The sequence below is a fragment of the Macaca thibetana genome, chromosome 19, assembly GCF_024542745.1.
Source record: "Macaca thibetana thibetana isolate TM-01 chromosome 19, ASM2454274v1, whole genome shotgun sequence".
Taxonomy (NCBI): Eukaryota; Metazoa; Chordata; class Mammalia; order Primates; family Cercopithecidae; genus Macaca; species Macaca thibetana.
The window spans coordinates 36865180-36893108 of NC_065596.1; the positions used below are offsets into that span (position 1 = coordinate 36865180).

Consider the following 27929-nt stretch of genomic DNA (forward strand, 5'->3'; position numbering starts at 1 on the left):
ATTTGAGTTCATTTTAAAAATCATTAGGCCTTGTGGTGGAGGTCCCCTGTAAAACCAGCTCCTCTTGCACCCTTCATGAGGTTAGCCCTCTCCACTGTCTACATACACAGTTCAATCTGGAAAAAACTGGGATTCCCACATGTTTAGTGCATGAAGAACAGGCCAGACTCAGTCATTTGTAATTGACCACGGTTCTGTTCTTAACTTTTACATCAAGCACAGCCAGCATCTCTGCCCTTTAGCTCCTAAACAGTAAAAATAACTACAGGTTAGAAGGGTATTATGTTCGTCTTTGTCGCAAATCCTATTGCCTTTCTTTAATTTTTGATCATGTTGATCAGCCTTCCTGTAATGCCATTTTGGCTTCTGCAGTTCCCCACAGTACATGTTTTCTTAAGCTCTAAATCTGTTTCCTTGCAGCCTGCACTTGACCCTCTTATTTTTCCTGTTTGCTTAGCGATCTCTTCAATCTCAAAATGTCTGTATCAACGAGAATTCATGCCCTGTCTGCCCCTGATTATATGATTGATTTTATTGTTTCTATATTATGTCAAATTGTTTTCTGCAGTAAACTAACTGGAGGTGCCTTCTGTCTGGACACATTAATTCCTCCGGTTAATGCGTATACAGAAACTATCATTTACCTTTCTGTGTTTTGAAACTTGTGGTATAACTTAGCACATAAGTCTGCATCTTGTTCTTTTCACTGAATACATTATCCTGCAGGTCAGAAAACAGCTGAAGTTCAATCTTTTTAGTAGCTGAGTAGTACTACAGATAGAGATATACCATGGTTAATGATGAGGGACACCTAGTTTGTTTCCATATTATTTCAATAAGCATTCTTATCAATATAACCTTAAAAACTGGTAGCTTAATTTCTTGAGTAGGTGCCTAAAGTGGGTTTGAAAAGATAAAAGGCGGGCGTGTTACATTAGTTTAACTTGCTTCTGTTCATTGATTTTTTTTCCCCGTTCAGATACACCAGGTGCAGAGATTAAGGAGTTATCTGCAAAGAGGGCTATTAATGAAGTATTATCTCAGTTTGACACAGTGATAAAATGTACAAGAAACATATGTAAGGAATGTGGAAATGTATACTGCCACAATACACAGCTTACTCTCCGTAAGAGAAATCACACACGAAAGAAATGCAATCAGTGTTTAGATTGTGGGAAACACTTCACTCGTCGGTCAACTCTCATTCAACATCAAAGAATCCACACGGGAGAGAGACCCTATAAATGTAACGAATGTAGTAAAACCTTCAACCAGAGGGCACACCTTACCCAGCGTGAGAGAATTCACATGGGTGAGAAACCTTACAAATGTAAGGAATGTAGGAAAACCTTCAGCCAGATGACTCATCTCACACAGCATCAGAGTACACATACGCGAGAAAAGTTCCATGAATGCAGTGAATGTGGAAAGGCCTTCAGCCGTTCCTCAGCCCTTATGGATCACCAGCGAATTCATAGTGGAGAAAAGCCATATGAATGTAAGGAGTGCGGCAGAGCCTTCACTCAAAGTGCCCAGCTCATTAGACATCAGAAAACTCATTCTGGAGAAAAACCCTATGAGTGTAGTAAGTGTAAGAAATCTTTTGTGCGCCTGTCTTCCCTGATTGAACATTGGAGAACTCACACTGGAGAAAAACCATATCAACGTAAGGACTGCAAAAAGACCTTTTGTCGTGTCATGCAGCTCACTCTGCACAGGAGAGTTCATACTGGTGAGAAACCCTATGAATGCAAGCAATGTGGAAAGGCCTTCAGCGCCCATTCTTCCCTTGTTACTTATAAGAGAACACACAGTGGAGAGAAACCGTATAAATGCAAGGAATGTGGAAAAGCCTTCAGTGTGCACTCTTCCCTTGTTACTCATAAGAGAACACACACTGGAGAGAAACCTTATAAATGCCATGCCTGTGGGAAGGCCTTTAATACTTCCTCCACACTTTGTCAACATAATAGAATTCATACTGGTGAAAAACCCTTTCAGTGCAGTCAGTGCGGGAAGTCCTTTAGATGCAGCTCTCACCTTACTCGACACTGTAGAATGTGTAATGGAAAATGTTAGCAAATAACCAAAACTCAAAATATTAATTCTGATTATTCCATATCATCACCAGTACTTAGTTTGTATGGAATGATACTTCATTGTACTTTTGATTTAACTTAAAAATGCCTTCCCTTGACTACTGATATATATTTTTTGTGAAGTGTGTGTTGAAGTCTTGCTGATTATTTTTTAAATTAGAGGTTTTTCTTCATGTCCAGTTATGAGAGTTCACCAGATTTTAGAAATATTTTCTATTCTGTAACCTACCTTTTCACTTACATAATGGTGATAAAACAAAAGCTTTAAGTTTGATCACATCCAATTAATCACATTTTTTAATGGTTATGCTTTTATTTATTTTTCAGACAGGGTCTCACTCTGTCACCTAGGCTACAGTGCAGTGGCACAATCATGACTCACTGCAGTCTCTGCCTCCCGGGCTCAAGCGATCCTCCCACCTCAGCCTCCCAAGTAGCTGGGACTACAGGCATATGCCACCACACCTAACTAATTTTTATATTTTTTGTAGAGACTAGGTTTCCCCATATTGTCCAGGCTTGTCTCGACCTCCTGAGCTCAAGCAGTCCATCTGCCTCAGCCTCCCGAAGTGCTGGGACTACAGGCGTGAGCCACCATGCCTGACCTAGTTATGCTTTTTATCTTCTAAGAAGTATTATTTATTCTATGCTGAGCCTATGTAGAATTTCTTACATGTTTTCTATAGCTGTTTTGTATTTTTACCCTTTACAGTTAGATCTATTTCATGTTTTTATTATGGATAATGGAGGAGGTAAAGGTTGAATTATATTTTCCCCTGTATTATTGACCCACAGTGACACCAGTTTTGGGAGATGTCTTTCATTTTCCTCCTCATGTTGTTATTGGCACCTTTTGCAAAAGTCAATTATCATGGGTACCCTTCTGAAATAATCTCTTTCATCAATCTGTGTCTTCTCAGCAGTTCCACATTGTCTTAATTATAGCTTTAGAGGAAGTCTTGAAATTTGGTAGTCTAAGTCTTCCAGTTTTGTTGTTATTTTAACAAACTCTAGGCTGGGCATGGTGGCTCATGCCTATAATCCCAGCACTTTAGGAGCCCCAGGCGGGAGGATCACTTAAGCCCAGAGGATCAAGACCAGCCTGGGAAACATAGCAAGACCTTGTCTCTACAAAAAAAATTTAGAAATTAGCTGGGCATGGTGGCGCACCCATCTGTAGTCCTAGCTACTCGGAGGCTAAGGTGGGAGGATCGCTTGAGCCCAGGAGTTCAAGGCTGCAGTGAGTTGTGATCACACCATTGTGGTCCAGCCAGGTTGACAGAATGAGACCCTGTCTCTTAAAAAAAAAAGAAAAAAAAAAATCCTGGTGATGCTTTCCTGGGTTAAAAAATAAAATACAAATAAAATAAAAATTGGCCTCACTACTCTAGCTTATTTGCATTTTCTAATAAATGTTCAGAGTCACCTTATCAGTTCCTACCAAAAAGCCTGTCAGTATTATAACTGAGATTGCATCAACTCTGCAGATAAATCTGAAGAGAACTGACACTTAACAGCGGTGACTTCCAGTCTTTAACCTTAGCATAACTTCTATTTCAGTCTCCTTTAATTTTTCTCAGAAATACTCTGTAGTAGGCCGGGCACAGTGGCTCATGCCTGTAATCCCAGCACTTTGGGAGGCCAAGGCAGGCGGATCACCTGAGATCAGGTGGGCGTGGTGACTGGCGCCTGTAATCCCAGCTGCTCAGGAGGCTGAGGCAGGAAAATCACTTGAACCTGGGAGGTGGAGTTTGCAGTGAACCAAGATCGCACCACTGCACTCCAGCCAGGCGACAGAGCGAGACTCTGCCTCAAAAAAAGAAAAAAAAATATCCTGGAATTTTCTATATAGAGATCTTGAATGTATTTTCTTAAGCTTATTCATAGACATTTTCACAATATGTAAATTGGTTTGTCTTTTACTTTTCCAGTTGTTTGCTACTTGTACATGAAAATACGTTGAGTTTTGTACATTTATCTTGCATGTTGTCTGGAACATTTCACTTATTCTTGGAGTTGTCATAGAGATTTATTGATTTTTTTCATAAGCAATGGTGTCATCTGCAAATAGAAAGTTTATTCATTTCTGGTCTTCATGCTATCCTTTTTTTTTTTTTCTCCTCTTATTGCAATTGCTGTGTGACCTCCAGGACAGTGTTGAATGAAAGTGATAAATGTAGGGACCTTTGTTTTACTTTCAATCTTAGGAGGAAAAACTTAATGGGGAAGAAGTGGCAACTCTGAGTCAGGATGTAGACTTCTTAGCACGTGCATTCGAGCACCTTGCTCAGATCCCCAGATTTCCCTATACCGTCTATGCTCCCTTTAAAACAATGCTTTCTTCCACATATCTTTCCCCCAAATCAATAATGGGTCAAATTTCAGCAACCCCAAACTGGGAAAGTTCTGGGACTGCTGTGGTAAGAACTGGATTCAGACACCAAAGGAGCTGTAGGACCTGGCTAACGTACAAGCAAGAACCAGAAGAGTATACGTGGGAGCAGATGCTGAGACTGCTGCATCAGGGAGTAGAATACAAAGTTGAATAGGGGAGAGTTTTCTGCTATGAGGTCACTGTATGACAAGATTAACACACTGGCAAGGGAAAAAGATGCTTTTAATGGATACTGGAACAGTTTTTGAAGCTTGGAAAAAGCATTGGTTCTCATTAAAAAAATGGAGATAGCAGAACTGCCATGACAAATGAGGACAGGATCAAAAGAAGTGGATATACAAGAAGGGAGAACAAGTATCATGGAGATGGCCGATAGTGGCTGTCCCTAGGCGAGAGCTGGCTGCAAGAGGTGCTGTTAGGGAATTGGGCTCTCTAGTTGCAATGGGAATGATAGGATCTCAGAATAATGGCAGCAGCCAGGTGATAGCTCTTGGCATCAAAAGCAAGGAGAGCCATAACTACTATATGGGTAGAAGGTTTATAATAGTATCTGCGGAGATTGATCTTCAGAAATCTATAGTTCTGGCTCATAGCACAAGTTTGCCAATGGCAAGTCATCTGCTGCCAATAAGAGTAAACTGAGACAATGTGTTGCTTTGTAGACCAGGCAGGAGTGCATGGCATGATCACAGCTCACTGCAACCTTGAACTCCTGGGCTCAAATGATGATCCTCTCACCTCAGCCTCCCAAGTAGTTGGGATACAGGCACATGGCACCACACCTGGCTAATTTTTCTGTTTCTTTTAGAGATGGGGTCTCCCTTTGTTGCCCAGACTTGTCTAGAACTCATGGTATCAAGTGATCCTCCTGCCTCAGCCTCCCAGTGTTGGAATTACAGGCGGGAGCCATAGTGCCTGGCCCAAACTTAATTAAAAAACCAGAGAAGGCAAGGTGCAGTGGCTCACATCTGTAATCCCAGGACTTTGTGAGGCCAAAGTGGGAGAATTACTTGAGCCTAGGAAATTGAGACCATCCTGGGCAACATAAGAAAACCCTGTATCTATGAAACAATTTTAAAAATATAAGCCTGGTGTGGTGGCACACGCCTGTGGTCCCAGCTGTTCAGGAAGCTGAGGTAGGAAGACTGCTTGAATGGGAGGTTGAGGCTTCAGTGAGCCATGGATGTGCCACTGTACTCCAGTTTGAGATGCCATCTCAAAATAAAAATAAGATAAATATAGGTGCTGTGGCCATACAGTCTCTGTTGCAACTACTCAGCTCTGCTGTAGTGAAGCCAAAGCACTTGTAGACCATAAATGCAATGTGGCACACTCAGACTTTATAAAGCAGGCAGCAGGCTGGATTTGGTTTTTAGACCCTGCACTAGGCAAAATGGGATATTATGTAAAGATAAAGGTATAATTCCTGAATAGAAGGTTAGTAGTGTGTCCCTGTAAGTCAAACAATTTAAAAAGCATAAATGTCTGGAAACTCAAGGTGTTGGCAAAAATGTTTTAGGAAATTCTGATCCAGCATACCAAATTATATAAAAACATGGAGATTTTTACCATTGCAATCTAGTGGCTTAAAGGACTTATTTAGAAACTTGTATCCAAAAATGCAGAATACATATTTTTTCAATGTTCATGGAACATATATAGAAATCAATCTTGTACTTAACCACAAAAAAATAAATAAAGGTCAAATTGGGCGGCACACTGGCTCATGCCTGTAATCCTAGCACTTACAGGGAGTGCTGGGAGGCTGAGGTGGGTGGATCACAAGGTCAGGAGATCCAGACCATCCTGGCCAACATGGTGAAACCTCATCTCTACTAAAAATACAAAAATTAGCTGGGTGTGGTAGCACGCACCTGTAGTCCCAGCTACTGGGGAGATTGGGGCAGGAGAATCACTTGAACCCAGGAGGGAGAGGTTGTGCCACTGTACTGCAGCCTGGTGACAGAGTGAGACTCTATATCCAAAAAAAAGTAAAATTCAAAAAAGTAGATAACTTCAGGCCACATTTACCAACCATAATAAAATTAAATTTGATATTATATCACTTAGGATGCTTTTGGCTACGAATTTACAAAATACTCAACTAAAAGTGAGCAATCAAGGTTTATTTTTCTTACATAACAAGGCATCAAAAAGGCAGTTCCAGAATTGGCCTAGTAGCTGAGTCTTCTTAGGCTCTGGGTCGGCTTCTCTGAGGTCCACTTTCTTCTCTTCTTGGTTGCAAGATAGCTGTAGCAGCTCCAGGCATCATGTTCTCATAGAAAAATGTTTAAAAGCAGGAAGCGAGAGAGGAGGAAGTCTTCATAATAAACCTGTCTCTTCCAAATGAGGAAAACCTTTCCCAGAAGCCCTGGCAGATCCCACTGAGCAACACTGGGAGATACTGGCCATCCTGTGCTGCACAGGAGACTGGAAAATTACCATCCGATATCCTCAGAGTCTAAGGCAAGACACAGATGCTGCCAATAACAAGGGGAATTTGGTATGGCTGCTGGGATGGCAATCAATGGTTGTGCCAGTCACATAAAACAATATACCAATGTGGAAATTAAGATATATTCTCCTAAATTTAGATTATTTCTGGATCAGAAAGAAACAAAAACCAAGATTACTGTAAGATGGTAGCTTTATCATTTTCTGTTACTTTCTTCTTTCACTGCCTGGGTATTTCGTAGTCTTGAATAGTATGTTTAGTGCATATGAGTTTATCTTTCAGATTTTCATGTATATGCATGCATTCAAAGGCTGTAAAAACTCCTCCAGTGTAGCTTCGGATTTCCCCTTCCTCTCACATCTCTTTGGCCACATTTCACATCTCTTGGCATGTTAAACTCTCATTATTTTCATTACCATTTATGGTAATTGCATGATTTCTTTGTTAAGCAAATGATAATTTGGCTGTTTTTTTAACTTGTAAGAAAACTAAAACTTTTTGTTCTTGATAAAATCACTACACTGTGGTTAGAAAATGTGATTCTGGAATGTGTTAGAAATAAAATTTCTTCCAACCTTTCCCTGCTTGACAATCATGGTCTGAACAATTTACATCCATAAAATTTTCTTTGATAAGAATTTTCAGACTTAGGATAAAGGATGACCTCTGAATGAAGGCATTGTCACTGGCATTACATTCTTCAAGTCTTTCTCAAAGAGGAAGGAGTTAAGTCATGATTAGCCTAAGCTAATGGGCTTTCCCCATTACTTCCACTCATATGGTTGCTTGCCAACATAAATTCTCTGATGATTAGTAAGGGGTAAGTGCTGATGGAAGGCTTTTCTACATTTATTATATTCACATGTGTTTCTCTATTATGCATTCTCTGAGGTTGAACAGTAGTTGAATCATGACTCAAGGTCCTCTCACATTCCTTATATTCATAAGGCTTTTTCTCAGTGTGAATAACCTGATGATGAATCAATTGTGAGCAATGACTAAAAGCCTTCCCACATTCCTTACATTCATATGGCTTTTCACCTGTATGAATTCTGTAATGTACAGTAAGATGTGAGACCCGTTGGAAGGCCCTACCACATACCTTACATTGGTAGGGTTTCTCTCCAGTGTGAATTCTCTGATGTTGCTTGAGTTGTGAGCTCACTCTAAAGGCCTTTCCACATATTTTACATTCATAGGGTTTCTCACCGGTATGAATTCGCTGATGTCGTATAAGAGTTGAGCCTTGATTAAAAGCCTTCCCACATTCCTTACATTCATAGAGTTTCTTGCCAGTATGAATAGTCTGATGTTGAATCAACTGAGAACGATGACTAAAGGTTTTCCCACATTCCTTGCATGCATAGGGTTTTTCACCAGTATGGATTCTATAATGTACTTTAAGATGTGAGATCCGATTGAAGGCCTTGCCACATTCCTTACACTGATAGGGTTTCTCACCTGTGTGGGTTCGCTGATGTTCAATCAGCTGTGAGCTTCGACTAAAGGCCTTCTCACAGTCTTTACATTCGTACGGTTTCTCACCAGTATGAACTCTCTGATGTTGTATAAAATTTGAACCAGAATTGAAGGCCTTTCCACATTCCTTACATTCATAGGGTTTCTTACCAGAATGAATATTCTCATGTTGAATTAGTCGTGAACCATATTTAAAGGCCTTCCCACATTCCTTACATTTATAGGGCTTCTCATTAGGATGAATTCCTTGATGATTAATAAGAAGTTCCTCTTGCCAGAAGTCTTTTCTACATTTATTATACCCAAAAGCTTTTTCTCTAGTATGAATTTTCTGATAAAAACTAAGGGATGAATGCTGGTCGAAAGTGGGCATTTCTTCATGTCTGATGATCATTTGATGGAAATGTCTGTCTGGATTTCCCTGTTGTCTGTCAAACTGGCTTCTGCATTCCCAATCATCTTGGAAGCTTGAACACTCCAGACCATAACTTGTAAGGCTTTCCATTATCTCCCATTGGGGTGATTCGACTTCATAAACATGCTGCTTTGGAGATAATTCCTTGGTATCATATCTGGACTCCAATACTGAAAAAGAATGAAAAAAGTATGTTTGTTTGTTTTTCCAAATAAAGGAACTAAAGTAAGAATTGGAAGGTTTACACTCAATGCTTATTAACTCTTGAATGTAGCTAAGCAATTAGAAAATGGACAAGTAGAACAGTGAAAGGAAAATAACATAAATGAGATGAGGGAGGTAATAAGAGAGGTTATAAAAGTGATTCTAAAATGTTAGTGTGGGGCTGGGCATGGTGGCTTATGCCTGTAATCCCAGTGCTTTGGGAAGCCAAGAAGGGAGAATCACTTGAGGCCAGGAGTTTGAGACCAGCTTGGGCAACATAGCAAGACCCCACGTCTACAAAATAATCTTTAAAAATTAGCCAGCTGCAGTGGCATATGCCTGTAGTCCCTGCTGAGAAAAGAAGACTGCTTAAACCCAGGAGCTCAAGGTTGCAGTGAGCGATGATCATGCCAATGCACTCCAACCCGGGTGACAGAGGGGGACTCTTTTTTTAAAAAAAAAATAAAGGTGTGGGTCAGAATCACTGTTGAACCATATTTTTTAAGACAATAAATGTTTCTGTGAGACTCCAGAAAAGACAAACATAGAGTGACAGAAACCAAAGCAAATCATTGGTTTGAGGGACTTTGCAGGAAGGCGCACAAGGGAACTTTTTGGGTTGATGGAAATGTTCGCTATCTTGATTGAGATGATGGTTATGTGGGTGTATAAATTTGTCAACACTCATTAATACTACATTTTAAAAATGCATTTTATTGACTGTAAATTATGCCGCCAAAAGTGAATTTTTAAAAGATGATGGGGATTTCAAGATGAAGAGTTCTGGAGATGGACAGTGATGATGGTTGCACAACAGTGTGAATGTACTTAATAATACTGAACTGTATACTTGAAAATGGTGGGCATGGTAAATCTTGTATTTTACCGCAGTTTAAAAAAATAAAAATAAAAGTGATGGAGGAAGTGTGTGGTTGGATCTGCAACCTGCCTCAGCGCCTGGAAGACATGCAGGAGAATGAGCCAGAGAAACATGCTGGTACAGTGGCAGCTATGCTCATGTCTGCTAGAAGTTAGAATGACATGGCTGCTGTCTTCCCCTGTGAAGCTTCTTATATCTGAAGTTTAGCTGAACACCATGGTGTTTTTTATATCTGAAGTATAGTTGAACACCAGGGCTGAAGCCCATTGTCAACTGAATGACATTTCTTAAATTTCTTAAATGTCATTCATTTACCTGAACCTATTTCTTAAAGGTGACCTTGGAAAAAGAAAGGCTTTGTTCCTTGTTTAGAGGATTAGGCCAGTTGATTGAGGGTGGGTCCTTCTAGAGCAACATACTTTGCTAATTATTCAAACTGCATGAAAAAGTTGAATGGTATAAGGGACTGTGATTCTATCTGGTCCATGATTTCAGCTACAGTGGCAGGTTTTACTGTACTTATAGCAATCAACCCCCTTATAGCAGTTGACTTAAAGAGATTCAGATAGAGCTTGACACAAGGAGCCATGAGAGAAAATGAATGGATGCTTTTGAATGTATTCATGGCGTGTATGGAACAGACAGCCTTGGAGGACTTTATAGGCACATACAGGTTTCATATGGTGGCAGACCAGATACTATTATTCATTTTGTTATTTGTGAAAATATTAAGCTAAAATTACTGGAATATAAGATTGCTTCTACAATGGAAGACGATAAAGACTGTGAAAGAAACATCGGGTTTTGTGGGAATAATGCTGGCTGCTGTCACCTCAAAGACTTGTGCCACAACTATAGTGTATACACATGACATTGTAAGAACAAGACTATGTAAACAGTACACAAAGGTATTTTTTTCAGACATTGTGTTTGGCTGTTCAAGAGTCAGGTTACGGGTCTCTACTGTGGTCTAACAACTCAACTAGTGAGACAGTTTCCAAACACAGCCACCTATCTACCTCTGAGGGCGTGGATCTACTCAATGGTTGGGATATGTGGCAGCCATCTTACAGAAAAAGGAAAACCAAGAAACTGCAGTGGACCATGGAATATTAAAGCCAACCTGGTGTACAGAACAACACACATTTGAGACAAGCTAACTGCCTAACTGGGCTTTTGGTTGTAGGAATTAAAGTGAACACGTATTACTTGGTCTTTCTGGCAATGTGAAAAAAATCTTGGCTGCTTCCAAGGAAGTGTCTTTTTAAAGCACTCTTTTCTCCAAAATGCCATTTTCTCTACCACATCCACCTTGCACAGTTGAGCTCTGTTGATTTACAGCAGGGTATAGTGTTATTTATTCCACGAACACATTTCTACTCCTGTAAATAAAGCCATTCCTGATTAAATACTATTGTATAACTATCCAAAGAGAGTATTATCAGTCATAAATTTCAAACTTCTTGCTTCTATTTAACTTGTAAGTTTGCAAAATAGCAACAATAATGATGTTTTCTATGTTTTCACATTTTTTTACAAAATCTGGCACAGTATTTTAAAGTTATTTGGGCAGAAGTCACTGTTTCGTGCAACCAATGAAACAACATCTAAAAATCTTATGTATAGTCTTAGCATTAAAATATTTTATTTTCCACTTCTTTTTTTTTTTTTTTTTTTTTTTGAGATGGAGTCTCGCTGTGTCGCCCGGGCTGGAGTGCAGTGGCCGGATCTCAGCTCACTGCAAGCTCCGCCTCCTGGGTTTACGCCATTCTCCTGCCTCAGCCTCCCGAGTAGCTGGGACTACAGGCGCCCGCCACCTCGTCCGGCTAGTTTTTTGTATTTTTAGTAGAGACGGGGTTTCACCGTGTTAGCCAGGATGGTCTCGATCTCCTGACCTTGTGATCCGCCCGTCTCGGCCTCTCAAAGTGCTGGGATTACAGGCTTGAGACACCGCGCCCGGCCTTTATTTTCCACTTCTAACAGGTGCTTGATGTTTAGCATAATTTGGACATTTAAATAAATACACCAAACTCAAATGCTAATAATTAGGGACAAACTACTAATAGTTTGGGACAGCAGTAAAATGTTGATTTTTGGTCACTCCAGTGATATGAACACATCCTCATATCTTCCGTAACTTTGTGGTACATGAAGACAGCTAGAATTCAACTGTTCTTTCAGTGATTTATTATGAACCTGCCTGTTTATCATACCTAGATATTGTTTGCTCAAAGGGGGAACATTTACCACTTCTGAATTTTTCTCTGCTTGTTTCCACAGTAAGCATTTGAACCACATTATATTAATATCAACAACAGTATACAGTTATAGAAAAGGGGCTATCTGCTGTCTAATTCAGCAGGTAATTTTTGATTTACACTTTTGTAAATGAACAAGGTACATTTTTCTTTTTTTTTTTTTTGACAGATTCTCACTTTGTCACCCAAGCTGGAGTGCAGTGGCATGATCTCGGCTCACTGCAGCCTCGACCTCCTGGGGCTCAAGCGATCCTCCTGCCTCAGGCCCCCAAGTAGCTGAGACTACAGGTGGGCACCACCGTGCTCAGCTAATTTTTGTATCTTTTTGTAAAGATGAGGTTTCGCCATATTGCCCAGGATGGTCTCAAACTCTTGGGCTCAAGCAATCCGCCTGCCTTGGTCTCCCAAAGTGCTGGGATTACAGGCGTGAGCCACCATGCCCAGCCTCAAAGGACTTTTTGATGAGACTTTGATTCTGTCCTAATTTGCTGAATCGTACATCATAGAAAGACTCAAGTTGATGTGCTAACAAGGATATCATTTTTAAATGTTGCCATTCAGTTCAAATGTACCTTTTAATACTTTAAATGGATATATGTACATAACCCTTAAACACATTCATGATAATTCTGTTGAGACTTCTGGCTAAGGATGCTGCTATACTGGTATATAAAATGTGCACAATTAAACTCCAGTGTGATCCTACTCATTTCAGTACATATGAGTGGGATCTTTCGTGCAGCAGCTTTATCTTAATATGGCTCTTTGTGAATGCACTTTATAGCATTTATTGAGGGTGAAAGAGCAGGAGAGAATTCTATGTTAAGTATTTTTATACAAACATCGGTCATTTATTAAACAGAACCAGTATTCATAACATTTGTCTGGGTTTAAGATATGTCGTTTTGCAGATCTATTCACTATAGTGACCCCAACATTACTGAAAATTACCAAGCTTTTTCGGCTCTCACCAGTGAAAAATGGTACCCTCTTAAATTCTGTCAGCATGTCACATTCATTGTCATCAACAGTAACTGGATGTTTCTGAGATGTTTTGACTCGACTCAAAAATATTATAATCAGTTTGGAGACAAAAGCACAATCTGCATTTTAGTTTAATGATGACACTGATGACTTTTAAAAAAAACCTATATACAAACGTTCTATATGAAGTTTGCCTCCAAAATTTTTTTTTTTTTTTTTTTTTTTTTTTTTTTTTTGAGAGATGGGGCCTCATTCTGTTGCCCAGGCTGGAGTGCAGAAGCACAATCACAGTAATACTGCAACCTCAAACTCCTAGGCTCAGGTCATCCTCCTCTCTCAGCCTTCTGAGTAGCTGGGACTACAGGCCTGAGTCACTGCGCCTGGCTGCAGAGGGATTTTAATAGGTAAAAGTATTAACACGCGGCACTAACTTTGTGCCCACTTAAATCTCCTTTTTTTTTTTTTTTTTTCCCCAAGATGGAGTCTCGCTGTCTCCCAGGCTGGAGTGCAGTGGTGCAATCTCAGCTCACTGCAAGCTGCGTCTCCCGGGTTCACACCATTCTCCTGCCTCAGGCTCCCACGTAGCTGGGACTACAGGCGCCCACCAGCACGCCCGGCTATTTTTTTTATGTTTAGTAGAGACGGGGTTTCACTGTGTTAGCCAGGATGGTCTCAATCTCCTGACCTGGTGATCCGCCCACCTCAGCCTCCCAAAGTGCTGGGATTACAGGCGTGAGCCACTGCGCCCGGCTCAAATCTCTTTTCTATCACATCCTTATGTTCTTCGACACAGTGACTTTTATGCTTCTCCTTTTAGAAACATAAAATTCTTGTTTTAGTCTTAGTTGTAAAAAACATTTGAATGTGGACCTTGCTCAGGCGAAGATTTATGACCTATGAGTCACAGCTAAATAGTCAACATTGTCAGAGCTGATACTTTTTCGTTCGCATGAGGTTTGGTATTCTTGCATTTATGTACATGGCTGTCAACTGTGTGGGACTTGTTCTGTACTGATGTTGACCAGCTTTTACTGAACTGTTGAAACTAAAAAAGTTAGCCGGGCATGGTGGCTCACGCTTGTAATCCCAGCACTTTGGGAGGCCGAGGCAGGTGGATCACCTGAGGTCGGGAGTTCAAGACCAGCCTGACCCACATGGAGAAACCCCGTCTCTACTAAAAAAACAAAATTAGCCGGGGTGGTGACACACGCCTGTAATCCCAGCTACTCGGGAGGCTGAGGCAGGAGAATCGCTTGAACCCTGGAGGCGGAGGTTGCGGTGAGCCGAGATGCGCCATTGCACTCCAGCCTGGGCAAAAAGAGCGAAACTCTGTCTCAAAAAAAAAAAAAAAAAAGTTAAACCCGTGCTTATAAAAAAAAAGGTGTAGGGGATTATGTCCAAAGAGCCCAAGAGCCAGTATGAAAGGGTGTCATTGGCCAAATTTGGAAAAACATGAATGTTGTGATAAATAATGATAATGGGTAACCATCTGTTACAGGATAAAATAAGATTTATTTTATTCTGACCTGGAGATGAGAAAAAATATGCCACCTACTATTAATCCATATGATATAAATGAAGAAACAAATCGTGAAAGGGAGAAAGCTCTTCTTTACAGGAGCATGTGATCTAATAAATAAAGAAGAATAAAGTTTTTTAAAAATCACTCTTTTGTAACTATTAATCATATCTGATCCAAGGGAAAACTATCAATGACTTCTGAAACTAGCAGGTGAATAATATGTGAGACACGCAGTAGTTAATATCCTCTCAAGGTGGACCACAAAATCATGGCTTGGCTCTATTTCTACACTGCTTTCCCTCTGCCCACAGTGCAGAGCCCAAACTTCTTAATGTGGTTGCCTTTCCTAGCTTATCTTTTTTTTTTTTCTTTTGGAGACAGAGTCTCTCTCTGTTGCCTCAGCTGGAGTGCAGTGATTCGATCTTGGCTCACTGCAATCTCCACTCCCCGTGTTCAAGCAATGCTTCAGCCTCCCAAGTAGCTGGGATTACAGGCATGTGCCACCACACCTGGCTAATTTTTGTGATTTTTAGTAGGGACGAGGTTTCACCACGTTGGCCAGGCTAGTCAAGTGATTTGCCCGCCTCAGCCTCCCAAAGTGCTGGGATTATAAGCATGAGCCACCATGCCTGGCCCCTAGGGTATTTCTTTGTGTTCCTTCCTTTGTTCACTGAACTCAGCCACAGAGGCCGTCCATTATCTCAGAGGTACCAAGGGCTCCCTGCTCAGGTCCTTCACACTCACTGGCTGCAACTGGTATTCCCCAGCTACATCACACCTTCCATGTCTCAACTGAAACGCCTCATCCTTGAAGAGGCCATTGGCCCTACCATGCACCCTGACTCAACCTGTTCTTTTTCTTTCATATATTAGCTCATGTCCATGTGTCTGTATGATTTCATGTCTATTTTCCCACTGCAGTGTAAGTTCCTTGAAAGCAAGGATAATGTCTGCCTGCCTCATCAATGTATACTGTGGCATATTCCATGGTGCATAATAAAAGCTTATAAGTACTTGTTAACTGACTCTCCAAAATTCAAACAAACCGATACACATTCCTTTAGAAAAATGGTCAAAGGACAAGATCATGTCCTATGCAGGGACATGGATGGAGCTGGAAGCCATTATCCTAAGCAAACTAACACAGGAGCAGAAAACCAAAAACTGCATGTTTTCACTTCTAAGTGGCAGCTAAATGATGAGAACACATGAACACATGGAGTGGGACAACACACACTGGGGCCTTTCAGAGAATGGAGGTTGGGAGGAGAGGATGACAACACTTAAGACATAAGCTTTGAATGTAGCAATCTGCAGGGAAGATTTTCTAAGACAAAGGGCTACTTCCAGCTGACCTGATACCTGCAGTGGCTACTCCCTTCCCATTGATACATCACTCACCTGGGCACAGGCCTCCAGACACCACCCTCTCCACCATCCAGGGCTCTTTGCCTTGCTCTAGGAAGGAGATCACATCAGGTTTGGAAATGGCAAGACCTGGAGATGAGAAGAAACATGCCACCTGGTTATGGTGTGAGGGCCCCAGAATTCAGATCCAGGACCTGGTCATCAAGCAGGAGAGGCAGTTGCAGGAAGTGCCAGAGGAAGATGGGACAACTGCCTGAGGGCAGGGGAAGATGCAGCTTCAGCTGACAGCGCTGCCCTTTAACCCCTCAAAAATGACCAGTCATAAGACTGAAAAGCACCCAAAAACTGACCAGGAAGGAACATGCCCAAGGATAACCTCCAAACTAAACAGATGAGATCACCTTACCCAGTGAGACCAGGTTGTTGTAGGTCTCCAACATCACGTCTCTGTACAAATCCCTCTGAGCAGGTGCCAGACACTGCCATTCTTCTTGGGAGAAGACTATGGCCACATCCCTGAACAATTCTGACCCCTGGAATGGCAGGCATGTATGATATATATGTATTCCAATGGTTCACAGTGGGATGAAAGGAGGTGGGGCAGGTCTTTGCAGGAGGGGGGTTGTTTTGTTGAACAAGAAAGGTGGGACTGAATGTGAAAAGTGACAGAAGAAATGGGTATGAGTAAAACAGAATGTTCAGATGTTCTCAAACACTCCTTTTAACTGCAAATCAAAGCTCTGTGTACAGGTCTGGGATGAAAATTAAAATCAAGCTAAATGGAGTTTTCCTTATTGTAAGAAACAGTGTAATAAAGCACACTGCCCACTCTGTACTTGGCATACAATAAATTCTCAAAGTGAGACCTATCATTTCTATCTTTTGGAATAACAATAACAATAAAAATATTTCTGATGGATTTTCCCCAAATATTTTATTTTATTTTTTTAATTATGGAAACATGTTGTCTATCTTAGATACAGGATTTTCATATAAGTCAAGAATTTCTTGGAGATGAAAGTTCATCATTATGTTGGAACATAACACAAGCATTTTTCTTCATGGGAAAAACCATGGAGATCACTTTATTGAGTGTACAGTTTTCTATCAAGTGAAATGAATGACCCAAACATCCTCTTATTTTGGATCCCGAGGTTGGATCAGATCTCTAAGGTTTTTCCAAGCCCTGACCACTCACTCACCTAGCTGACTGATCATCTCACTTTCTGTATCACCATCTTCAGCTCTGTACTTTTCTTGCTCTTAAGCTAAAGAAACTAATGGAGGATGTCCCAGATTCAAATGCTCTCTGTTCAACGTCAAACTAGACTTTAATTCTGGCATCGAATCTTGATGGATTCCCAGCCAAACCTCAATTACATATCCAATCATTAATCACCCCCAAAGCAGGACACTGTACCACGTGCTGAAATTGAAACCAACCAACACCACCTCCCCTGCTTTTCTATATGCGATTGCTCCTAACCATTCATTTCCATCTCTTCACACTTCAGTTCTTACAAAGGATGCTCTCTTTCATACAGGGAAATGAGTTTCTCCTCCTAGCAGACGAAAACCATCAGGAGATGCAGAATGCTATAGAGAATAAATCTGTGGGCATTTGTCAGAGGAGAGGACAATGGGAGAGGGGACTCCTGCCTAGTACTTTTATTCCCTAAAATGGGAAAGTCTGAGAACCAAATTCCTGGATGGAACCCAGGTGGAAAGTTTCAAGATAAGGAAAGCAAATATTTGTGGGATGTTAAAACTCACAAGGGACATGACTTTTAGAATTTCAAGGGCTGATAGGTCCTCCTCCTGGTTCCTCTCTTGGGGAAGGGCAGAGTCCTGCGATGGCAGAGCTGGGGGAGGAAAGAGCAAATATGAGAGGCTAGGCTTGCCTCACAGCTCCTAGAATGCCAAAGTTACAAGTTCCCACCTGCTTGCCCCTCTGCCCACCAAGAAAATGGGGGGGGGGAGGGGACAAAGGGATCCTCACCCAACCCCAGGAAACCAGCTTTAGCTGCTGCAAGGCAAAGGGAAACCAGTGGTCCGTTCCCTCCCATTTCCCCTAAACATCCAGTGGTTCTGTTTTGTTGCAGATGCAAGACTGAGACGGGGATGCTGTGGGCTGTTCTAGTGACTGAGACCCACATATTACCTCAAGGACAAAGAAGGCTTCCCTCAAGCCAGGAAGCATAGAAGGTCTGCATAATTTGCATAGCCCCAGCCTAGAATAAAGCCTTTCCAGGACTAGGCCATTTAACTCTTTCCTGCAGCAAATGTAACACCTTCGGAAGTCTACCTGGCTCTTTTCCCAACTGCCGAATTTACAAAAACCTTTACAGCCCAAACTGCCACTTCATGGAGCATGCCTTGCATCAACAAATGGGACAGACTTGCAAGGAACAGTCAGAGACAAATCACACGCAGTACGCCCAGTGCTCCATTATCAGCACATAAATGTGTCCTTCCATAGAGACACAGCAGTGCACAAAGCCGCAGGCCCAATAATATTTGCTAAATAATAGAACTGAAAATTAGTACATAAGTAGGCAAGTCCACAAGTAGGCAAGTGGTTGAATCATTTTTGGCACAGCCATAAATGCGATGCCAAGTGACTATCTAAAATGACTATCAAAAACTGACAAGCAAAGATATTAACTACTGGATCCTCTGAGAACATTCAGCAAGAAGAAGTCAAACTCACTAACACACAGGCTAAAAACAAAACGAAACAAAAAAACTGGAAGGAAAAACACCCAAGTATTTGCAGTGTTGTCATTTAACCAGTTCTTGAGCTCATTGTTAAACAAGAAGTATTTTGTAAAGGAGTAAGTATATAAAGTGCCTATTGCATTACAAACATTTGGTTCTAAGTAACTTGTAAGTGAAATAATTATGAATGTTGCTTAATATGATGTAATAGGCAGCTTTTCTTTATTATGACCACTTTTATAAGCATTATTTGTATTAACTGCACCATATCCTATTTACACAGGATGGCCTGTGATTCACTCAAGTGTTTCTCCATTGCTGGACACAGAATTTGAACAAGGTCATATAAAATGTTCCCAAGTATAAGTTTTTCTAAACTAGCGGTTCTAAGTCTTCTGGGGTCTTGCAACTCTCTGAGAACCTCATGAAACAAGATTTCCTCTCAGATTTAAAAAAAAAAAAAAAAAAAAAAAAAAGCACGCATAACAGTGAATGCAAAACATCTGCAATTTCAGGGGGTCGGAGACCCCTGCGCACCCACCTAAGGGGTCCATGCACCTGGCCTATGAGGCTGGACGCAGAAAGGGGGCGCCAGCCGGCGCGCGCCGCGAGGGCCGGCGGGAAATGTAGTCTCACGCCGGTAAAGCCACAGAGCGACGATGGGGCGAGAAGTCTCGGTTCTTCTCAGGCCTGAGACCCGCCTGGCCGCGGCACCAGCTCCTGTTGGACCCCAGAGCACCTGGAAAGCTCCGGAGCCCCTCACCTGCCGCCTCCTCGGGTCCAAGTGCTACCGCGGCCGCGCCCCCAGCAGCCCAGGGCGCGCTTCCACCACGGTACCGGCGGATTCGCCGTGCGCAGCCGGAAGATGGCGCAGACGCACAAAGCACACCGATGCTGCGCCATGATAGGGCCGGCGCCGCCGTGACTTCTGGGAAACATAGTCTCTAGGCGTGAAGGCCGCAGCCCGGCCTTGAAGCCGGATCTCGCGATGTTTCGAGGTGAGCCGGGCGCAGGCGTGCTTCCCCTGCGCGCGGGAGAGAGTTGTGTGTTCGAGTCCCTGGGTCCCTTCCTGGGGGTTCTTGGTGCTGTGCTATCTGCGTGTGATTCTCTAGCGAGAGATTGTGCGCGAGTGACCGAGTGGGCAAGGGGCTGTCACTGTGTGTGCGTGATTGTTGTGACGGTGTGTGGTGGTCACTTCGACTCCGCGTGGGTCGCTGACTGTGTGACTGGTACCGTTTAGCGGTGGATACACAATTGTGTGCCGCTGTGGAAGATTCCCTCATCCGTTAAGTTCCCATTTCCGTGGAACAGCAGTTTTACCAGAAGGTTTGGAAGGAGCCTTAAAAGTTTGGAAGCGTAAGTTTATCTGGTAACTATTTTTAAACGTTACATATATGGCGAATTAAATGTGGGTTATGAAGGAGAACGCAAAATAAAAACGTTATAAAGATGTAAAGGAGTTTTATGGGGCGGCATCTCTTGGTCAAATACCAGACCGCCGCAGGTAGGTGTTAATTCTTTCTCGTTTTTAGGCGGCTTTGGTGCCATCACGTGTGAGAAGCCCAGGACTTTACACATCCCGAGCCAGTGTGGTCCAATATGATGGGGAGTCCGAGTGCCAGATGCCGGTCAGGACCTGTTATTCTGGGTCTCAGAATGAGGAAGCCCTCCCTGTCCGAGATGGAACAGTTCGTCCTTGAGTCAGGCCCGGAGTCCTGAGTTACTGTCTTTTGATTTGATCCTGTTTCCCTCAGACCTGGTGAGCTCTATGGTGTAATAAGTGGGTAAGAGTGTGAGCCCTTAATCATCTCTACCATCTCTAAGACTGGAGCCAGAATGCCTGAACTCTAGTCTTTTTTTTTTTTTTTTTTTTTTTGAGACGGAGTCTCGCTCTGTCACCCAGGCTGGAGTGCAGTGGCCTGATCTCAGCTCACTGCAAGCTCCGCCTCCCGGGTTTACGCCATTCTCCTGCCTCAGCCTCCCGAGTAGCTGGGACTACTCCCGAGTAGCTGGGACTACAGGCGCCCGCCACCTCGCCTGGCTAGGTTTTTTTTTTTTTTTTTTTTTTGTATTTTTTAGTAGAGACGGGGTTTCACCGTGTTAGCCAGGATGGTCTCGATCTCCTGACCTCGTGATCCGCCCGTCTCGGCCTCCCAAAGTGCTGGGATTACAGGCTTGAGCCACCGCGCCCGGCCGAACTCTAGTCTTAAGAGATGTGCCTCGGTCTCCACATTTGATAGTGAGGATGATTATAGCATCTAACACATCGAGTTGTTTGGGAGGAGTAACTGAGCCAATATGTGTAAAATAATGTTACTGCTGCTGGATAAGGATGATGATGTGGCTGAAGCTAATGCTTTCTGTCTGCAAAGATGCTTTTTCCAAAACACACCATATTGCCTCTTTACACATTCTTCAAGAGAGGGTAGAGGCTGTATTTTCCTTGCAGGCACAGTGATGTGGTAGAAAGCACACTTTTAGAGTTAGACAGGTGTGGATTCAAATGCCATTTCAGCCATTTATTAGTTTCTTCATGCCTATCTCAGTTTTGTTTTGTTTTGTTTTGTCCATAAAGGGAAGAATGTAATGCTGGGCCTGCAGTTTTGTCCTGAGGGTCAAATAAAATGATGTAATAATAGAAGCAAAGCTCAGAGGTTGGTTAAGAGACAACTTCAGCAAAGACGGTTGAATTTCACACTTGTGAGCAAAGAGTCGAGGAGACAGTTGTAGATTTATCCTACTTGACCTTATTTGTGGTTCAGGACAGTGTTGTGAGTTCAAGAGCAGAGGGTAGATGCAAAAAGTCATCTTTCCTAGGTTCTCTGATCTTGGGAAGGGGCGAGTGGCTCTAGTTTCCCTTTAACATCCCACTGTGTGTGTCTATATGTACATGCGTCAGTATTTGCTTATGGAGGAAAGGAAGGAAAAGGACCAAACAGGTACAAAGCCAGCCATCTCTCAGGCTTTCTTCTATACCATTTTTACTTTCTCACATTTATTAATCTGCCAGAGAGAAATTTAGAAGATGATGAAATGGCCAGTTCTGACTCTGAACCAAGCCTCTGAAGTCATACACCATTATACTCTTGGTCACAAAATCAGCTGTGAGTCTAAGTAGGTGGAGGCTACACAAGAGTATACATACTAGGTGGCAGGGATCATTCAGGGTCCACTTAGAAGGTGGCTTCCAGTTTCTTCCTTTTAAGAGTATGAGAATGCTCTGAGCTGGCCTCTCCATTCCATGGAATCCATAGGTCTTTAGTCAGCCACTTCCCAGTACACATTCCTGTGCCAAAGCACATGCAGAGTTCCAGCAGCTCCCTCTCCTGTTAACCATCACCCCGCCACACCCAGCCATATCCATCCTTCTGCCAGATTCCTTCTATTTCAGGATCACCCATTATCACTCGAATGAGATCAACTGTGGGGAGGTGGGCCATATTCTGTTGTGCATAGTAATCCAAGCAAGGAATCACACAACAACAAAGTGGGCTCTAACCCAATCTTAGCTACTTACTCTCTGAATGACCTTGGGCACCTCCCCCAATTTTTCTGACCTAAAATCTGTGCACTATAATAATAATAAATTTCCATGGAGGAAGTATAACCTTTTCAACAAACAGTGCTGCAGCAACTGGACATCCATAGCCAAGAAAGAAAAAGGATAAAAGGCTTTTCTCCAGTACTAATCCAGGAGAAAAATACATGTATTGCATCTTGTGACAACTGAGGATAAAATACGTGTGACCTTCTCTCTCTGAGGACTTTTTTTTTTTTTTGAGACGGAGTCACGCTTTGTCACCCAGGCCAGAGTGCAGTGGTGCGATCTTGGCTCACTGCAAGCTCTGCCTCCTGGGTTCACACCATTCTCCTGCCTCAGCCTCCCAAGTAGCTGGGACTACAGGTGTTCGCCACCACGTCCAGCTAACTTTTTGTATTTTTAGTAGAGACGGGGTTTCACCATCTTGGCCAGGATGGTCTCGATCTCCTGACCTCGTGATCCGCCCGCCTCGGCCTCCCAAAGTGCTGGGATTATAGGCGTGAGCCACCGGCCCGGCCTCTGAGGACTTTTTTTAAGAGACAAGGTCTCATTCTGTCACCCAAGCTGGTATGCAGTGGTGTTCCTGGACTGAACCGAGGACCAGGCTGCTTTTTCTCGCAGCCCAATAACAAGATGTTGATGTAAAAGAAGAGAGTTTTATTTCTGTAACCAGGTACAGGGAGAGGGCCAGAAAAATATTGCCAGACAACTCAAAATTACACAGTTTTCCAGTGCTTATCCACCTTCTAAGCTATATGTCTACATGTAAGTGTGCATTCATCTAAAGATATAAGTGATTAATTTCTTCTCATCTATAACTAAGGTCTGAGTCTTGGGAACCTTCCTCCAGAGCCTCAGTAATTTTACTTACTCTACTTGGGTCCAAGTGCCAAAGGTGATTACCCTTACCTTGTCTCCTACTAAGTTATGGAGGTCTGGGGAGTGCCTTTAGACCCTCAGTAAAACTTGTTTAATCCTAAATGGATCCTGGGATGAGGAGTGTGACCATTCCTTCATTACCTTGTCATGCTTCAAATCAGCAGCCTTTGTGTTAGGGCACTGACTCTCTCAGCCTTTAATATTTAACCTAACCATTTAGTCAATGCTGGAACAGTTGTTATGGAGGCCTGCCTGTTCAGCTTTTGTGAGATCTGGCTTGCCACAGTGGCACAAATACAGCTTACTGCAGCCTCAACCTCCTGGGCTTAAGCAATCCTCCTACCTCAGCCTCCCAAGTAGCTGAGAACACAGGTGCGTGCCACTACACCAGCTAATTTTTCTTTTCTTTTTTTTTTAAGAGATGGGGGTCTCACTGTATTGCCCAGGCTGATCTTGAATTCCTGAGCTCAAGTGATCATCTTGCCTCAGCCTCCCAAAATGCTGATGATGCTGCGTCATTGTCTAGGGTAAATACCTGAGGTTCGTTGTCTCACGCCAAGGGAATCGAAGACGCGGACACACAAGAAGTGAGTTTAAGAGCAGAGGTTTAATAGGCGAAAGAGAAAAGAGAACAGCTCTAGCTCCTGCAGAGAGAGAAGGGCTCCCAGGTAGGACTTCCATGGGGCACGGGGTTTTGTAGACTGGCTTCAGGAGGTGGTGTCTGATATACATAGGCCCCAAAGATTGGTTGGACCAGGTGTGCCAATCAGAAGCTGGCTGTCCCACCCTAATCTTTTATTATGCAGATGGGGTCCCTGCCTGGCCAGGGCCATGCTGTCTGTTCCTTACTGTACACTTCCCTTTTGGTTGACAAAAGGGAAGATGGAGCTGCCATGTTGGACATGCCTGGCCCCCAGGTACCTTTTTCCTATTGGCACAGCTGCCGGCATTCACCCGTGCAAGCTTCCAGCTTGCTTATCTATGTCTGCGGCTTGATTTTTCAGGCTGCTCTTTGTTAGAAATGACTCAGGGGCTGCTTTTCATTAAAAGGAAAACCGTACCGAGGATTTCCTTACCCTCACTATCTGCCTAAATAATTTCTTTTTAACTCCTATGTCACTTGGGATTACAGGCATGAGCCACTGTGCCTGGTAGAGGGTTTTTTTGTCTTTATTCCTCAAGATTTTGCATTTAGATAATTATGTTAAACTTAGGTGTGCTAGGTAGACATATGTCTGCTGATTACCCATTAGGAAGAATGTGGATTCCTACTTAGGGAAAAGGAGTCAGGCTGGTGGGACCAGCGGAAAGCAAAGAGATAAAGCAAATAAGCTATAGATCTGCATTTTCTTCATGGTCCAGGATATATAAACAAAAAAGGAAGCAGATAAGCTATAGGCTTGCTTTTCTTTATGGCCCAGGACATACAGCCCTCCGGAGCAAATCATGAACATAATTCACAAACTCCCTGCTTATCATCAAACGCACGCAAACATTTATCATCAAACACCTTGAGTGACAGAAGAATGCAGGTTAGCTCCCTGCTGCCTTGGCGTTATCCATCAGCCCAGGAACCATCCTATAAAATCTCCAGCTAGCCTTTGTTTCCTTGCAGTCAGCTCCTCTTCTGCTGATTCTGCCTGTCGCTCCCTGATAACACACTTTCATACTGTCTTTAATAAATCTGCCTTTCGCCGGGCGCGGTGGCTCAAGCCTGTAATCCCAGCACTTTGGGAGGCTGAGATGGGCGGATCACGAGGTCAGGAGATCGAGACCATCCTGGCTAACACGGTGAAACCCCGTCTCTACTAAAAAATACAAAAAATTAGCCAGGCGAGGTGGCGGGTGCCTATAGTCCCAGCTATTCGGGAGCCTGAGGCAGGAGAATGGCGTGAACCCGGGAGGTGGAGCTTGCAGTGAGCTGAGATCCGGCCACTGCACTCCAGCCTGGGCGACAGAGCGAGACTCCATCTCAAAAAAAATAAATAAATAAAAATAAATAAATAAATAAATAAATCTATCTGCCTTTCTTTACCCACAACTATCTTGGTAAGTTCTTTTACCTCTGCACCACCAGCCCAAATAGTTGCTGCTCACCTGAGACAAAGAATATATGTGGTTTTTAAGCAAATCAAAGTTTACTTAGTGACTCTTACCAAGCTTTGTAGAAGGTTCTGCCAAAAGGAGAAGCTTAAGAGATAATGGCTAAAAATAAAAAATGTTACCATCTAGCCTCCTTGGCTAAATGTAACCACTGCCCAAGGGGTTCTTCCTGCCAACTGCATAAAGAAAGCCCATGGCATTGTAGTAGAGAAAGAGGTTAACAGACATGAGTCTGGCCACGCCACATGGGAAATGGAGTTCGTACTCAAATCATCTCATCCAAAGCTCTTATATTAGAGGTTTTTCAAAGTCAGTTTGGGGGAAGGGGTAAGAGTGGCCAGGTAACGGGTGCTTGCTGCTGATTCGTTGGGCTGGAGATGAAATCATAGGGGGTCAGAGCTCTCCTTGTGTGGGCTGAATTGCTGCTGGGTGGTGCCACGGGAGCTGGATTGGTTAGTCCAAGTGGAACCATCAGGTCCAGGTGGAGCCATGGGTGTCAGACATGAAAAAACCCGAAAAGATATCTCAAAAGGCCAATCTGAGGTTCTACAGTGGTGATGTTATTTGCAGTAGTAATTGGGGAAGTTGCACATCTTAAAACTTTTGGAGTAATGGCTGACAGTTGAATAATGGCACCACCTTAGCAGGACCCATCCTCTTCTCCTCTCAGACGAATGGCTCCCATTCGTCCATTATTTAGACTATAGTGTAAGTGTGTTCCAAAGTTAGCTCAGCCCTATAGCCCAGGAATAATTAAGGGAAAGGGGTTAGCTCAGTTTACTGTAACAATTTTTCTCACTGATACAGTCTTTGCAAAGGTGGTTTCGTAAAGATGCCTACTCTCTTCACGCATCTGTGAAATGTCGAAAAGACTGCCAAAACCTGGAAGTTTACTGATGCCTTATTTTAAACAAGTCTTGTCTGTCTGGTTTGAAAAAGTGAGGGGAAGATATCAATCATAATTTTGTTCAAGACAGTGAGTTCTAAGTTTCTCTTCAAAGAATCAGTATGTCAGTATGTTCAGTTCTTTGTTCTCCATTTTAAAGTTTAACTTCCTCATTCTCTTCATCTCCTTGCCCTTAGTTTCAGTAAACAACTTCCCTGCCAGTTCTGATCAGTAGTTCACATCTGCTCCTCTGGTCACCTGCTCCATCGTGAGTCACCCCTGGTCACCTGCTCTAACCTAAGTCACCTTTAGTCACCTGTTCCATAACAGTCTTTCCTGCCAAAACTGCTCACCCCACCAGTCTGGCTCTTACCGCTGCTATCTTTAATATAGCCCATCAGAATTAGCTTAGACTGTGTGGTCCAACCCTAGCCAATAGGGGAATGACACAGCAGTAGGGGCTACCTACATCAGGGATAAAAACCCCTTCCCCTCCCTTGTTCAGGTGTGCTCTCACCATTGCTCCATCTGCAAGATGTACCCTTCTATAGAAGTAAAATTGCCTTGCTGAGAAAATTTATGTTAGAGTGCTACTTCTTTTGCGGCAGCAAATTTTTTTTTTTTTTTTTTTTGAGATGGAGTCTTGCTCTGTCACCCAGGCTGGAGTGTAGTGGTGCAATCTCAGCTCACTGCAAGCTCTGCCTCCTGGGTTCATGCCATTCTCCCGCCTCAGCCTCCCTAATAGCTGGGACTACAGGCACCTGCCACCACACCTGGCTAATTTTTTGTATTTTTAGTAGAGACGGGGTTTCACTGTGTTAGCCAGGATGGTCTCAATCTCCTGACCTCATGATCTGCCTGCCTTGGCCTCCCGAAGTGCTGGGATTACAGGCATGAGCCACCGCACTCAGCCCGAAAATTTATTTCTAACAATTTCAACACTCAAACACAACCCAACTACAATTTTTGTGGATTGTGTTCCTTTTACTTTTTATTCATAGGAATAGTTTTCCAATGTTGCAGTCATAATGCAATTTCATCAGTTTTGTTCCTCCTTTAAGAAACCTTAACACAAGAAGTATTTTTACATGTTGCTTCATTGCCATGTGATTATTCTTTTAAAAAGTTGTATAGTTTTCAATCGGATAGATGTGAAAGGAAAATAAATCTCAGGACCCTGGCTGGGCATGGTGGCTTATGCCTGTAATCCCAGCACTTTGGGAGGCCAAGGTGGGGGATCACGAGGTCAGGAGATCGAGACCAGCCTGGCCAACATCGTAAAACCCTGTCTCTACTAAAGATTAAAAAACAAAAAAAAAAATTAGCCAGGCATGTTAGCGTGTGCCTGTAATCCCAGCTACTTGGGAGACTGAGACGGGAATCGCTTGAACCCGGGAGGTGGAGGTTGCATTGAGCTGAGGTAGCAACACTGCACTCCAGCCTGGCAACAGAGCAAGACTCCCTCTCAAAAAAAAAGAAGTTTAGTTAGTATTTGCTGCTATCATAGTTGCATTTTTTTTATTTTCTCAAATAAAATTCCCAGCTTCTATGATGCTCTTTGTCACTGGCAACTTTGATCAGACAATTAAATGAAACAATTGAAGGGCATAACAGGATTTTGGAAGGGATGGTACAGGATTGGGAGATAGAACTAGAGATAGGAGTTTATAAAATATTTTCAAAAACATTGAAGAATAGGAATAAGAGAGTATGATATTGTGAAATATATATTTGATCTTCCTA

The 27929-nt window shown here is 42.7% G+C and overlaps 3 protein-coding genes across 7 annotated transcripts in view; 2 read left to right on the top strand and 1 right to left on the bottom strand.

Annotated features, from left to right (window-relative positions):
* The window catches only part of LOC126943223 (zinc finger protein OZF-like), a 47120-nt gene extending 42929 nt beyond the window's left edge, over positions 1 to 4191 (top strand). For all 3 annotated transcript variants that reach the window (XM_050771762.1, XM_050771761.1, XM_050771760.1), the window contains one exon: positions 980 to 4191. In XM_050771762.1, coding sequence (XP_050627719.1) covers positions 980 to 2079 — 1100 coding nt within the window. In that variant the 3' untranslated portion in view covers positions 2080 to 4191. The remainder of the gene's footprint in view (positions 1 to 979) is intronic.
* A 2411-nt stretch (positions 4192 to 6602) lies between these two features.
* On the bottom strand, positions 6603 to 19645 carry ZNF582 (zinc finger protein 582). 2 transcript variants are annotated; one of them, XM_050771729.1, is made up of 5 exons: positions 19541 to 19645; positions 17833 to 17921; positions 16466 to 16592; positions 16093 to 16188; positions 6603 to 9013 (listed from the first exon to the last, which is right to left on the bottom strand). In XM_050771729.1, exons 2-5 carry the CDS (start codon positions 17839 to 17841, stop codon positions 7692 to 7694), a joined length of 1554 nt encoding a protein of 517 aa, XP_050627686.1. In that variant the 5' UTR covers positions 17842 to 17921; positions 19541 to 19645; the 3' UTR covers positions 6603 to 7691. The 2 variants fall into 2 exon arrangements, with proteins under 2 accessions (XP_050627686.1, XP_050627684.1); XM_050771727.1 differs by having other exon boundaries at positions 19319 to 19615.
* A 58-nt stretch (positions 19646 to 19703) lies between these two features.
* LOC126943204 (zinc finger protein 583) overlaps positions 19704 to 27929 on the top strand; it is a 31047-nt gene continuing 22821 nt past the window's right edge. Inside the window, exons 1-2 of one of the 2 annotated variants that reach the window (XM_050771724.1) lie at positions 19704 to 19775; positions 20310 to 20536. The gene's annotated coding sequence lies outside the window, so the exon portion shown is untranslated. Of the gene's footprint in view, positions 19776 to 19845; positions 20134 to 20309; positions 20537 to 27929 lie in introns of those variants that run through there. The other variant, XM_050771723.1, reaches the window with a different exon arrangement.